A 16147-nucleotide genomic window follows, 5' to 3' on the forward strand; every position below is an offset into this window, starting at 1 on the left:
TTGGAATGGGCACCGTAGACGACCATCATGTCATGGTAGGGATTAGGGACTGGCTGCTATCTATGGCTCGAAAGGTGAAGTAATTTTTGCCAAACTCATTTGTTTCGTGAAAAATGAATGATTTAAAACTTATTTTCCTAAAAATAATCGCTTGTATCACTTAAAATAATTAAGCAAGAAAAAATATTTTGCTATCAACAACAATTTGTTCTCAAACTTTTTCATTCATTCATTCATTTTGGTGAGCGATATAAGCAATAATTTTTAGGAAATATTTTTCAAATCATTCATTTTCATAATTTTTTTTTTAGTTTTTACTGCTCATTTTCTAGGAAGGACCAACGGTGTAGCTAGGGCCTCGGGCAATGACCCGCCGTGCCACGTCGGACGATTGACCGTCGCATTAGCGATTTCCGGCGCATTTTGACCATTGTCAGACTGTTTAAGACTAGTTTGCTCAAGGGCAAAGGCAATAGATTTAAGACTTTTTCAACAATGATCCCTAAATTGGACAGTTAAGGTCGCGAATTTCAGCATCCGCAACTCGACTAGATTTAACAAGAAGAGGTTCTTAGGCATTATTTAGAGGCTTATTATAGTTTGATCCACCCACTAGAAAATAAAACCAAAAAAAACTATTAGATCGACACCATTATTCACTTTAACATGCTGAGTAAGCTCTTCCAGCCCTTGCAATGTTGTGAAGTGATCCACGCAAGTCTTCTCTTGAAAGTCTGTTGGGGGAGCTCACAAAACGGGTTAGCCGTTTCTAAAAGCTCTGGTTGGATTGTTGACTATACCATCACCATGATTGGTGGTGAGATAGGGAATTCAACTTTTTTATAACTCTTCTAACAAACCAAGTGATCAACACGAGTCCTTCCGAGTGCTTTCCACATCAAGTGGGATTGGATTCCCATGTAAAAACAAGCGTTCTAGCTTTGTCAAAAGTAAAACAAAGTTTAGAAAAAAGAAAAATAAAGCAGCAGGAAGTGGCCTTCCAAATGACCAGAAAAGGACGTTAAGGCAAAATTTAATGTCGTATTTCCTGTCCTTTAGCCGCTAAAAATTAGAAAGAAGAACTTCAATAAAAAAACGTTGCCATGAAATGCTCTTAATTTGACCGGACCATGTTTCTACGTAATTTTCCCCCCTCTTTTGAACGGCATTGAAGTGGAGAATTACAAAAAAATTCCTAAACCTATTACACTAGTATCAATTCAGTCTTAGACATTTTAATTATGTCAATTGAGTCCTAAAATTTTTCACATTTCCATCCGATCAACTTTGGTCGGAAATCTCTAACATGGGCGCTGGCATCCTACGTGGCACGATGGGCACTGAAGTTAACATTTTTTAATTATATTTTAATGTTTTTTTGAATTTTTGTAATTATTTTCTTTTCTTTGCTTTTTTTTTTTTTCCCTGGACTTAGGGTTGGCAAGGTCACGGCTCACCATCGCAACCACCGGGGGAGGGCATTGCAGCCTTAGTCGGATCTGGGTGGGCGAGGCTATCAAAGCCCTCGCCTGGGGCCAGCGAGGCTCTCGACTGCCCTTAATCCAGGGAAAAAGAAAAAGAAAAAGTAGGTGGTTGGCATGGGGATTCAACTTACGAAACGTTGGGAGTGGGAGAGGAAGTCGGAAGGTTCTTTTGCACAAGGTACATCAATGAGATATCCACTATCGCCACCTCCTTTGCAGTGGCTTAAGTAGAGTGTTTGCAAGAATTGCAGGTTGGAATTATCTGCATAATGCTTGCAAGCCGTCTATTATCCCAGAAGAGGAAAAAAGAAATATAAACCTATTGAATAGGTATAAATTCAATCATAAATATTTCAATTGGATCAATTTAGTCCTAAACATTTTGTATTTGTACCAATTTTGTCCATCCCGTGGGTTTCAGCCGGAACCGCTGACGTGAATGTTGGCCATCTTATATGGTATGGCCGGTCTTGACGTGGACATATTTTTTAAAATCTTTTAGACAATTGAAAATATGATGGATTTTCTTTCTTTTTCTTCCTTCCGGCAAGAGTTGCGGCCTTTGCCTAGGGCCTTTGTGGCCTCGCCGGCAACGGGCGAGGCCCTCACCCTCACTCAAATCGCCGGCCAAAACGAAGGAAAAATAAAGTAAGAAAAACAGAAAGAAAACCTTAAAGTTTATTTTATTTGAAAAGTTATTTAAAATGTCCATGTCAGCGTCGCCCGTTTCATGTAGGACTACATCAGTCATTTCCAACTAAAATTGGCCAGATAGGCTCACTTGACACAAATACTAAAAATTTAAAACTAAACTGATCAAATTTAAAAGTTTAGGACTGAACTAATACTAACACAATCAGCTTAAGATTTTTTTTAAACACTTTTCGCTCCCGGGAGACTAGTGACAACAAACATCTTGTCGTGTAAACTCAATGGTGGAACATGAGAAGCAAGAATATGTGAACTGACTCTTGATGACCCGCGTTCTCATATTCCAAGTCAGAAGAAAATCTGTTTTTACATGGCAAAAGTCTTGTCCGACACAATTTATTCAATCGCGCGACGTCCTAATTACGTGAGCGGAAAGTGGCTTTAGTAGAAGTGAGGGGGCATTATTAGATGGACTCAGGTGGTCGTTGTTCTGCTTTTTATTTCAAGTCAAGTCTCCTCCACTATTGCTAAGCAAAAATTGCTTACCGCTAATATTTACCCAACTTAATTAATTTGGTTAACTTTGTAAACAAACTACCGATATATCTTACTTTCATCTTCAATAATTGATCATCATGGTGGGGTTAGCTAAGTAGAAGAGTGCATAACTATTAAGATTAAGATTAAGCATTCCATTAATCTCTCTCTCTCTCTCTCTCTCTCTCTCTCTCTCTCTCCATCCAGATCATCATTGTCTAAGCTTATATGGAGTTGGCACATCAGAATATAGAACACTTACAAAGTCCTTTAGTACAATGAGAGGAATGAAATGCATGAACGCAAAAAGTTTTACATAGAGACAGCTTCTACAATTGTTTGAAATTAATCGAGTGCTAATTAAATTACTATTCCATCCTTTTTCACACTCGAGTCTTCCATCTTTCCAGTCGTCTTTTCTGTCCCAAACCTCAAATTTCTGTAAATTCTCTTAACGGAAGTTTTTAAGCCTTTTAGTCGCCTCATATTCGGATTCTCTTTCTTTGTCGACTCCATGTTCATGTTTTCTCATAAAGGCATTATTGGTGATAAGATCATAATTGAGATTGACTCTAAATGCCGTCACTGATCTTATTAGTCGAGAGCTTATGATTGATAATGCTCGCTCTGCTTTGGTTGAAGATATGAGAAGACCGCTGCACTCTCTTTTTGAGTTTAAGGTCTAATATAATTTTCAAGAAGGAAATCACTCTGTTGAATGGTTTGCTAATCTTGCAATCGATAAGCACTTGGAGACAAGATTCTTTTGTTTCCTCCTAGGGAGTTACTTCATGTTTTTTTTTTTTTTTTTGTCAAAATAATATTGCATTCACTTCCTCAATTGAAATACAAGAGAGAAACATCTCAGATAAAATAGCAAAACTTTAAACCATGACAATTCCAGACAACCGCAACACAAAACAAGCTCCGGATAATAAAAGAAATCATCAGAACAAGGTTATAGGTCACACGCTCAAAGAACACACCTATGGCTTCTTCACCCCCAAAATCGGCGGCCAATCCCCGAATCTATCTTCAATAATGAGCATACACCAAGAACTCCTTCTGATCTACGGCTTTACCTTTCGACGGTGCGCGCCTATATTTGGTGTTCTCAACACCATCACCGAGTAGAGTTACTTCATATTTCATTAGGTGAAAAAATTGGCATGGTAGATTTAGATGTTAATTTTTGTATTTGTATTTAGCCCTTTTTCATTAAAAAAAAAATCTCTGTCTACACTCTATTATGGAAATTCCCTTCTCTCTCTCTCTCTCTCTCTCTCTCTCTCTCTCTCTCTCTCTCTCTCTCTCTCTCTCTCTCTCTCTCTCTCTCTCTCTCTCTCTCTCTCTCTCTCATAATGTGTCTCCTTATATGGGACAAAGACCAATATCCAATTAAATAGCTCTTTCTCAAGTTAAGTTCTTTCTTTATCACGGAAAGATAAACAAAAAAGTCCTAAACTTATTGGACTTGTGTCAATTCAGTCCTAAAGCTTTTTATTATATTAATTGAGTCCTACGCCTTTTCATTTTTTTTCAATTGAGTTAATCTAACTAATTCTAACCGAAAATCACCGAGCTGACATTCCTACGTGGCACAGCCAGTATTGACATGATCATTTTTAAATAAGTATTTTAACGAGTTTTTGAATTTTTTTATAATTTTTTTTTGTTTCTTTTCCTTTTCTCCTTTTCTGCTGGGATGAGGGCGAGACGCCCTCGTGGGCCACTGGCAAGAGTGTCCCAGTCATGGCCAGACCTAAACAATAGTCGCAATGCCCTCACCATATCTGGGCAAGGGGCCGCACATCCTTGCTTTGACTAGCAAGGGCATTGCAAACAAAAAACAATGTACAAAAAAAAGGGAAAAGTATCGCATGCAATCAGAATATCAGGATCACCAAACTATTAGCCCCAAATAATCGTCAATAACTTAGCCTTAGCACAACCTCTTTACTCGGACTAGTCGTGTCCACATTCTCTCGACCTTCGGGGCTTCCGGGTCAAAATCCCAGTAATCGTCGATAGTCTTCAAATTAGCTGTGCCAGTTAAACCTCTTTCATTCACATGATTTGTGTCCATGTTTTCCGTATTTTACGGACTCCCGAGCCAGGTTTCTAGGGAGCTGCTTCATCTTTACCTGCTAATAATTGTTCTCCCATCAAGTAATTCAAGATGGAATTTCCATCTTCTTTAGCGCTAGTTGAAAAGTTCTTGGATCTTTGGCAGGTTTACTTCTCATTGGCACCCATGTTTATAGCTTACTTGATGCTCCACTACTCTGGACATGTAGCATTATCCTTGCTACTTGGACAAGTGGCGTTACTCCTTGATGGTACCGATAACTTTCTCAATGTTTCTCATTGATCGACACTCACATGAACCCTAATGTGCTCCGCACGTGGTTACTTCGTACTCAGTCAAGATGCTTGCTCATCACATGTCTATCACGGGTGTCGATTTCCCACGTTTTAAGCACATGTGCTGATTTCTCACGTGCACAGCACATGTCTTGATGGACGGATTATTTTGAGTGCCAACAGAAACAGACATGCATAATCTTCTGGAAAGCATATTAAAACAATGACTTGTGTTATATTCAATAGAATCATTTGGAATTTGAAAATACTTTGACACACTTCATGAAAAAATATTTTATGTTCCCCTTTAACCTATGTTCTCCATCAAAGAACGAATAATAGCTTCCGGTCCACAACCTATTATGGACCTGCAATTTCAGAGATTTCAGTGTTGATTCTTTAGGACATATTTCCACGGGGGATTAATGTATTAATATCTTTGTCTAAATGGGTTATGGTTAAGCCCCTCAAATGGGTGAACTTTTTGGTTTGATTTGGGTTGGATGGAAAAGGATCCGATTCAAATTGATCCATTCAATCCATATTAACCCATTTTACCAAGTTAAGGTGAGTCTTAACTTCTAATTCTTTATGGACAAATAAAAGCGACGTGAGAAGTCACTTGCTTCATATTCTTTTCAAAAGTTGTGTGCTTGAATGATCGAATTATTCATCTTTTCAATTTAATTGATATGTAATTGCACCGAGAAACAAGCAAAGAAGAGTTAGAAACGAGCCTCCATAAGGTAAATGACATTTGAAACTTGTCTGATGACTTCTTTATTCACTGAATCTACATTGAACAGTTTAAAGAGACAACTTCTCAAACAATTTCACTATCCATGAAATTTGACAATCTTCCTCTTTGGCTTCTTCACCCATTCGGCTGCTCTTACCTCCAGCATTCTTACACCTCGCGCAAGCCATTTGGGCCTTCCCGTTTCAAATGCCATGTATGATAAGGAAATCCCAATCACAACTCCAGATGCATAACCTGTCAGCACCACTTTCTGTTTGAACCAACTCTCATGCCCTTTGCGATGAAAAGTTGATGGTTGAGGAGGTTGAGCATCGCTGGGGCATGCTTTTGGCAATGGAGTTCCGCATAAGCCTGGATTCCCACTAAATGAGTTGTTTGAAAATGTGCTCAATTGCTTATCTTGAGGAATTCGACCTGTGAGTTGGTTCTTGGAGAGGTTTAGGTAACCAAGAGATGTTAGATCGCCCAATTCTCTAGGAATAACCCCAGTAAGATTGTTCGAAGAAAGATCGAGCCATCCAAGATTAGTCAAGTTCCCTAGAATTGGAGGGATGGAACCTGTAAGATGGTTATGCGAAAGGTTGAGCCCTATGAGAACGTGAAGGTGTCCAAAGACTCCAGGAATGTCTCCTTGGAAAGAATTGCATGACAAGTCGATGGTTGTGAAGATGGTCAAGATCTTCACTAGCTCAATCTGTAGCCCTTTCATGGTTACGGTCACGGAACTTTCATATGACATTGTTAGGGGAGACAGTGTCATATACAATGGTTTGTCTTGCCCATTTTCACCATTCATCATGGCTTTCAGGTTCGTCATCAAGTTGGCAGGCAAAGGACCACCAAAGTTGTTGTGGGAGATGTCTAAAATCTATAACTTGGGAAAGAGGTGAGCTCCTCGGGAAATATTCAAAAGACCTTTAAAATTGTTGGACCTCAAAATGAGAACTTTTAATTCTTGGAGTGTCCCCAACCATTTCGGGAACGTGTCGTCTATTCGATTGTCACTAAGATCAAGAACTTCCAGATATTTACATTCGACAAGTGACCGAGGCAATGTGCCTTCAAATTGATTTCGACTCAAGTCAAGAGTCAACAAGCTTCGCCTAGAACAAAATGAGTCTGGAATTGTGCCCTCAAAGTGATTCATTAGCATTTTCAAAACCGACAGACCGACGCTAGAATTTGTTAAGCACCAGGGCATGCTACCTATTAAGCCATTGTTAGACAAGTCGATGATCTCAAGAAAAGTGGCGTTGCATATCAAAGAAGGAATATTTCCAGTTATCTTATTATTTGCAATGGAATAATAATCTGCGAGGGGAGATGGAAGTGGAATTGGTCCCCCAAACTGGTTGTTTGACAAATCTATTAAATCTAATGAGCTGTTTGAGAAAACATTTGTGGGCCATTGTCCAGTCAAATTGTTGTTGGAAACAGAAAAAGATCTAAGGACAGGGAAAGAGAGCCCAAAGACAGTGAGGTTTATCCTACCTTGAAATTTGTTGGATTGCAAATCAAGGAAAACTAGTTGCCGTGCTTCCAGCCAGTGTGGGAAGATGTCACTGAACTCGTTGTGACTGAGTATGAGTGAATATAATTTTACACATCTGATTAGGGAGCGCGGTAATGGCCCTTGTAATTTATTGCTACTCAAGTCTATTTTAACGAGATCGGTTATATTACCAAGACATTGCGGCATATACCCAGAGAGATTATTATTTGACAAATATAAAGACCAAAGTGAACTCAACTGGCAAATCGAAGGAGGAATCTCACCGGTGAAGCCATTGTCAGAGGCATCAAAGGTAACAGTAGAAGGTGGAGGAATGGGGAGTGATCCTTGGAATGAGTTGTTCTGAATTTCAATGTCCAACAATCTGTTCCAGTGCAGTTGTGGTATAGCTCCCTCCAGTAGGTTATTAGAAAGATCTAAACGTTGCAATGTATCGTGGTTTATTCCCCAAAACCACCTTGGGATCTCCCCACTTATCCTATTGTTAGAGAGGTCTAAGTCTTGTAATTTTTCTAATGAATTCAAGAAATAGGGGAACTTGGTCAAGTTGCAAAAAGGCAAGCTCAACACCTGAAGCGAAATGGTCGAATGAGAGAGATGCAGATGAGTCGTTTCTGGAAATGCACTAAGATCAGGTGAAATGTGTGTGCTAACAAAGTTATTACCCAAAAAGTAGAGGGTTTGAAGATTGGGAAGGAGGAGGAGGGAGTTAATGGAATGAAGAGCACCACTAAGCCAACTGCATCTAAGATCAAGACTGATGACGTTACCGGTGGAAGCGTTGCAAGTGACACCATCCCATGAGCAGCAGTCGCTGCTCTTGTTCCATGAGTTTGTCTTCGGGTAAGAGGTGAGCTGAAGATACTGGTCGCAACTGTAGTTGGATACCTTGCTGTCAAGCACGAAGGAGTTCTTGAAAAGGAGCAAGGCATCACGCTGGTCAGGAGGGCAAAGGGGCGAGGCAAAGGGAGGGGAGGAATGTAAGAAGAATAGGAAACATAGGAGGCCCAGGATTTGATGCCGTCCCATTGTGTGAGTCAGTTTATTGGTGGTGGATGAGTGCTTCTACTTGTATTTTATAGCCCAATCTCAAGTGTGAAGTGATCCACACAAGTCTTCTCGACAAGGTCTGTTAGTCGGCGTCCCAATAACTTGATGCCAACCCATTTTGCAATTCAGCATAAAGAGCGAGTTTATTGGTGGTGGGCACAAGGATTCAACTCATACAGCCCTTCTAATAAGCCAAGTTATCAACACAGTCTTCTCTCCCGATATAGAGTTATGTCTAAACTTGAGAGCTCTTCTATCCCAATCTAGATATAGATATGCGATTTCCAAGACCTCATTTGTGCTTTCTCAACCTATTATTGTTATTGTTGTCTATGTGTTGTGATGGCACTGGGGACGCCGAATCTGAGCACGCACCTCCTTTTTACAAAGCCGTAGTTTTTATAAAGGAAGATTTCGGCGTGTGCTCATTACCAATGATGATACGAGTTTCGGTGATCGGCCACCGATTGTACTTGTGGAAGGAGGAAGTTGCTGCAAGTTATACAAAATTGATTTAACGCTTTGCGATTGGTTTTGTCTTAATGTTATGCACCTGTCTCTTTTGTGAAATGAAAATTTCCTTTTAACCAAAAAACAACAAAAGAGGCTTCTCGGAAAGGTTTGTTTGCAAAGGGCATATTTTATTTCCGAGTGCTTTCACCGAAAGGCTACGACAAATGGATTGGATTCCCGTGGAAAACGCGTTCTAGCTTTGTCAAGAGTAAACAAAGTTTAGAGAAGCAACAATGAAGCAACACAGCAGGTAGCGGTAGTGGCTTCCAAATGACTAGAAAAGGACGTCAAGACCGAATTGAAAGAAAAACTTACCCGCTAAAATTAGAAAGAAAAACTTCGACAGAAATCCTTGCCATGAAATGGTCTTAATTAGACAGGACCCCGGAGAAAAACTATTCTCCAGTGGAAAAGATCTCCGCCACACAAGGAAGGACGCGGTGGGAAGGAAGCAGCCCTAGCCTCTGTCCGGCCAATTAACTAATGTCTTTTTGTCCACAATTGGAGAGAAAAAATGGCGTTTCAATTCGAATCGCGGAAAAACATGTTCCCTTTAGACAAGAAGTTGTCTCAATCAGACCTATCTTTTTGGTTGAAAATTCAAGATATGGACGTAGAAAAATCAACACAATGTCTCGTTGGCGTATGATTCGGGCAATTTTCGCATGAATTCCAAATTGATACATGTCACTAACAAGAAAAATAGTATTTTTATGGAACTCCTGCACTTTCCCGTGGAAAATCTATCATCTGGCTTAAAAGATTTGTTTTGCATTAGGGTGCATGACAGATATTCAATTGTTGCCGGTGCAACTAGGGGTAATCGGTTTCAGAATGGGTAGGTTCTAAGCCTAGAACCTAAAACCTACCCTGTTATAACCGATTCTCAATTTTTGAAACATGAAATCTATCATGTTTTTCTGAAACCGGTTCTATAACCTACCTTATTTTTCCGGTCCGGTTTCAGGGTCTACCCGAGAACCTTTCTTTCTTTTTTTGTTTTATTTTTTACAGCAAAATAATCTAAGCAACAAAATAACTCATAGTAAAAAATGATTGACATAAATCTATATCCACCAAACACGTGGTCACATACAATTATAAATGATGAAAAGTTCAAACACGTAGCCACATACAATTGCAAACAATAAAAAGTTCAAACACGTAACATAAAACATAAATTATAAAGCTATGTTCACCATTCATCAAAATAATGTTAAAGTCCATTCTCCATTCGTCAATAAAAAAATATTGCTCCAAAGAATAGAGAAAGAGGCGACAAAGAATGGAGAAGAAACAAATGAGTCGAGGTGGAGTTAAACTCAATTTAGAAAAATTATGTTGTTTTTATGGTAGCTAAGAACCGGTTCGGTTCCCGAATGGCTCTTTACTTGGAACCAAAACCCGGACATGTTTAAATTGGTTCCAAATTTTTGAAATCAGAAACCAAATTGGTTTTTCAAATTGTCCGGTTCGATTTCCGATTCTACCCTATTCAGTTGTGTGCAGCAATCGGCGGGGAGATGCACTCAAAAGGGGTGGATAAATGCTTTTGTAATATCCCACTAAAGTGGGTGGAGAAACAATTTTCAAGCCAATCTTCAAGAGTTAGGCATTCCGACTCCGTCCCAATGAATTCTTCACTAACACACAACAGTCCCAGGTTTCTGTGGGTATTATGTATGCAATTTCAAATTTCTACCGTACTTGTTTCGTGCTTCCTTTGTAGGCCGTAGCTCACAACCTTCTCAGGAAGAAAAAAAGTGTGTTAATTTCAGTGCAGACGTATATGTACAGGATTCAAAAACATCTGTACTAGCACGAGTATGAATTCGACTGCACAGAATAAACCAGGTATTACATATAGGAGTGAGCTTGGTTCCAAAGTAGAAACTTGACGCAGCATTTAGCAAAAATAACAAGCAAATCTTACTTAGGAAGAAAATCTCAGAATTCAATAATCAATCAACATCCTCCAAAACGTTATAATAACACCTTTTATAGGGTGTTAACCCTAAACCTAACCCTAGAAGGATTCTAAACATCAAAATCTAAAATTACAAAACTGTCATTAATAATAAAATAAATTCCGAAAAAACTAAAAAAAATAGGAAAACCCATCTAGACAATCCCCAAATCACCAAAATTCATCGTTAGTCACAGCCAAAGGCGGTGAATATTGATCGGGACGCCATTTCGCTTCAGCCAAATGAATTTGAGCTCAATCCGATGTCATCGATCCAATCCGCCGGTTCTTGGCGCATCACCGTTTCGTCTTCCGATTGGATTTCTGCATGTCCAATCGATCCAGAAACGCATTACCAATACATTCCGCATCAAAACTGGAGCTCGAGAGCGGACCGGTGGGGATCCGATCCAGTTTCAAGCTCCAATAAAAATTCTAGGTTTCAAAAATTGGGAAACCTGTTCCGATTGGAATGTTTCGGGTTCCATCCTAGAAGTTTAACCTGTAATAAGTTTTTGTACTTTTCTTGGTATATGTTTTTGCATAATCCTACGGTATTCCATGGTGTCTGATGATAAGTGTGCACTAGTCTAAGCTTTTATTTCCAGTGATATTTATTACTAAGACTTTTACTTTGTCAATATTTTATATTTATTCGTGTATATAAATATGATTTGTGGTGAGTGGATTGTAGCAGCAAATTGTAAATCATTAAAGGTGATGATTCACTGTAATCGTTCAATTAAGAATACAAGTCGAATCTGGGTAGACCCTAGAACATGTGACATGATAGATTCCAGTTTTCAAGGTATGCGGGTAGGTTCCGGATGTCAAAAATGATGAACCTGTTCCGATGGGTTGGTTCCAAATTTCAAGTGAAACCTATACGGAACCCGGAACCAATCCTGCAAATGAGTGTCGAATTAGAGACTAACATGAAGAGAGCTTAACCTCCCTCTTTTTATTTATACACTAGCTATGACTCAGAAGGTGAAGTAATTTTCGCCATACTCAATGCGAGTCCTATATGAGTGTAAATTCCTTATGTTCTTATGTAAAAAAGAAGTATAGATGTCTTTTTGTACCAGACGCTTGCTAACGGGTATTACATCTTCAAAGTTGTATAAATCTCATGGCAGGCATGCTACTAATTCGTTACGTCATAGATTGATTGATATATGTAGTGTTGAGTGGCATTTCATCAAACACATTTTGCACCGGCTTGCTGTCCCAAAATGTATATTTAATGACCTAAACACGTACAATAATGTTTGTCGCATGCGATTTACCACATAGATGTCGCATTTTTTCCCCTAAGCAGACATAGTTTTGTTCTTCAAGGTAGGTATTTATTCATATTAAGATCTGATCTCAATCATCATAGAACTAATTATGGCTTTGGTGGTTACAATTACGCAACTCATACATGACGACCTCTAAAATTTGGCATTATCGGATGATGGGTGATTTGATTTGGGGTGTCAGCAAATCATCCCACGGCAAACACCTCAAGGGAAAGTTCAAGATGATAATAACGACCATCCGATATAATCCTCAAAGTAATCGACTAATCATGGAAGAGACAAAATAGGTCTAGAACCCATATTTGACCCATAATTTATGGCGGTGGGTCATAAATGGTTTCCTTAAGTTTTAAAAGTGGGTCATAAATAGGTTAGTTAAAAACTTAATGTGTGCTAAATGGGTTTTAAATAGACCATAAATGGGTTAGCTAAAAAATTATAAAAAAAAATTAACAATATGTATATCTTTTAAAATGTTTAAGAAATAATTTTTCCTAAATTGAATTTTAATATTAAAGTGTTTTAACAATAAAGGTCGGATCGGGACTCGATTTGCATAGTATGAAAATAGGTCAAAACGGGTTAAATAGGTCAATATGGGTCGGTACATATTCGACACCCAAACCTGGTCCGATCCACCCATCTGAACCGCGACTTATCCGTGCCTGCATGACTTTAGAATGGATTGTGCTAGTTTGAAGTCAGACGAGACTTATTTACTAATAGAACGGTGAAAACATGGATGATGCGAGATCAGAGACCCATTTTCCCCACATTTTCTTGTCCGCACATTGCTTGGCAAGATCCCCTTTGCCCAAGAAATTTATACAGCAACGACGTGCGTGGCGATTCAAACCATTCCTAACGATGAATCGCAAGAGTCAATTTTCTTCGACATGTAGCCACCAAATGATAATGGTCAACTTTAACTACTCGAGGGTTTCAAACCCAAGAAACAAGTTTCTCCAATTTGACAGCTTTTCGGGACACCTTAGAATTCGGGTTGAACGTATAATATGGGGGACGGTGAAATCAATCAAGGAAGAGTTAATTTCATTTTCAATTGAAGAGAATATCTCGTGGGGTCGGGTCGGATTTGTGATTCTCATGAGTTCATATTGGTTTTTTTTTTTTTTTGGTAATCCAGGATCCGCCGGTCGTAATTGGGCCAACTCACCAACCACCTTTCGGGCGGGGCGAAGGCCTTTTCCGACGGCGATTATACCTAGAGGGAGGCTAGCCCCGCAGCCCACCAGCAAGGGCCCCCTACTTAAGTCCGAGAAACGCGTTGGGAGGATTTCGAACCCGTCGCCTGCAACAAGCTCGAAGCTCACCAAACGCGCCATGCCCGTGGTGGGTAATTCATATTGGTTTTGATCTTCTTGTAAATGGCTAAAAGCCAAATCATACTGGATATTCTTGTTAGTTTTGTTCTTCATGAAGCCACATCTCTTTTTGTTGCTAGCGTAACAGACTGCCACCAGAGGGAATACTTTGGAAGTGTCCTCACATCCCACGCGCACCATTAATAGTTTGATATCTCAGAGCCCTCTTAACTTAATCAGCCAAAGATGTTACTCGAAATTTCAGAACTCTTCAACCCTGTCCTTTTTCCACCTACTTTACCTGTGATTGCAGCATGAATGTGAGTCAATTTGAAGAGCGAGTGAAATGCTAAACTGCGGCAATGGATTACTCTGCACAGGATGACATGATCATTCTGTAGAGAAAGGGAGGACTAATGACCGTAAAGAAAGAGTAACGAGAAAACAGAGGATTTGGTATAATCCCCTGTTTTGCTTCAGGACACTGATTTAGCGGTTCTAGGAGAGCGTTTTGCTTACATTATAGAATTCATATGCTTCATGTCCCCGGAGTCATAAATAATTGCTTGATTGGAAATTTTTTGGGGTGCCAATTTCTCATGCTACAGAGCTCGTTCCTTGACTCGATACCCAAGAGACACTAGAGTTGTCTTTAGGGCACTGCTGTAAGACAGGGCATCGACAGGCTGATCTAATGACTTGGATTTTACTGGTGAATTTCTTTGGTTATCGTTCGATCTGGCCACATAAACCCATGTGATGTAGCGAAAAATATAGCAATCCCACGTGCTGTAGCCTTTGCATGGGAATCCAATCCCATGTGCTGTAGCCCTTCGGCGAAGCACTCGGAATTATAATGATAAGTTTTGGCATAAACCCGCCAACATAACTTGCACAGAAGACTAGTGTTGCTACCTTGGCTTATTAGAAGGGATTATAATATAGGTATGAAGCACTCTCCATCACGGATAAACTCACTCGCATACTAAACTGCTAGATGGGGTTGCATCAACTCGTCGGCCTCCTCTGTTCCCTCTCTTTCTTGCATTCCTCCCTTCTCTTTGCTCGGTCCCCTTGCCTTACTGACCAGCGCGATGCCTTGCTCCATTTTAAGAATTCCTTCAGAGATGAAAGCGAGGCGTCCAACTTTAGTTGTGACCATTACCCCGGGGTCACCTTTTTTCTGAAGACACACTCGTGGAACAAGAGAGTAGACTGCTGCTCATGGGACGGTGTCCGTTGCGACCCTGCTGGTAACGTTGTCACTCTTGATCTTACTTGCACTTGGCTTCGTCACGATCTTTGTTCCAATAGTTCCCTCCTCCACCCGCAGCTTAAGCAGTTGAGGTTGTCCTCTTGCAACTTGACCAAGTTCCTATATTTCTTGAACTCGTTAAATAGATTAACAGACTTAGACCTCTCTTCCAATAGGATTAGTGGGGAGATCCCAAGGTGGTTTTGGGGAATAAGCCATAATACATTGGAATTCTTAGATCTTTCTCATAACCTTCTGGAGGGAGGTATACCACAATTGCACTGGAAGAGACTGTCGCGGATTAACCTTGTAAACAATTCATTCCAAGGACCGTTCCCCGTCCCTCCACCTTCTACGTCTTTATTTTATGCCTCCGACAATAATTTTACCAGTGAGATCCCCTCTTCATTTTGCCAGTTGAGTTCGCTCTCCTATGTATACTTGTCTAACAATAATCTCTTTGGAAATATACTACCATGTTTTGGTAATATAACCAACCTCGAGAATCTAGACTTGAGCAACAATAAATTACAAGGCCATTACCGCGCTCCCAGGTCAAATGCGTGAATTTATCAGCACTAATTCTCGGTCACAATGAGTTTAGTGATATCTTCCCACATTGATTGGAAGCAAAGCATCTGGAGCACCTTGATTGATTTTATGGCAGCATCAACCCCGCTTTCATTGGGCTCTCCTTTACTAATCTTCGATCTTTGTTTCTTTCCAACAACAACTTTACTGGAAGGTGGCCCCCTGAGATTTTCGCAAACACTTCATTGGGTGTAATAGATTTGTCCAACAACAAGTTTGAAGGGCCAATTCCACTTCCATCTCCAGTCACATTTTATTATTCCATTGCAAGGAATAATATAACTGGAAACATCCCTTATTTGATATGTAATGCCTTCTCGCTCCAAATCATCAACTTGTCTAACAATGGCTTAACATGTAGCTTGCCTCAGTGCTTAACAAATATTTGCACCATCCTGTCAGTATTGAACTTGCGAATGAATCACCTTGAGGACACAATTCCTCAACATTTCCCTTGGGAAATAGCTTGACGAGTCTTGACTTGAGTCGAGAAGGCAGGTTGCCCCAGTCCATTGTCGAATGTAAATCACTAGAAGTTTTGAATCTCGGTAGTAATCAGATAGAGGACACATTTCCAAGATGGTTGGGATCACTTCCAGAGCTAAAATTTCTCGTTTTGAGGTCCAAAAATTTTAAAGGTCTTTCGAATATTTCTCAATGAGCTCACCTCCCAAGTTACATATTTTGGACCTCTCCTTCAATAAATTTGGTGGTCCTTTGCCAACCAAATTGATAATGAGCCTTAAAGGGACGATGAATCGCAAAAATGGACAAGACAGATCATTATTTATGAAAAGATCTTTCCGAGAGCGGCCATAAAAAAATTTCGTGACC

General features: G+C 39.8%; 1 protein-coding gene across 1 annotated transcript; it reads right to left on the reverse strand.

The window, feature by feature from the left end:
* Window positions 1-5872: 5872 nt before the first annotated feature.
* Window positions 5873-8338, reverse strand: LOC115748954 (receptor like protein 22-like). The gene is made up of 2 exons (XM_048275078.1): window positions 6967-8338; window positions 5873-6354 (listed from the first exon to the last, which is right to left on the reverse strand). The coding sequence occupies exons 1-2, from the start codon at window positions 8336-8338 to the stop codon at window positions 5873-5875; spliced, it is 1854 nt and encodes a 617-aa protein (XP_048131035.1).
* Between the last annotated feature and the right edge of the window lie 7809 nt (window positions 8339-16147).

This window comes from Rhodamnia argentea, chromosome 2, assembly GCF_020921035.1.
Source record: "Rhodamnia argentea isolate NSW1041297 chromosome 2, ASM2092103v1, whole genome shotgun sequence".
Classification (NCBI taxonomy): domain Eukaryota; kingdom Viridiplantae; phylum Streptophyta; class Magnoliopsida; order Myrtales; family Myrtaceae; genus Rhodamnia; species Rhodamnia argentea.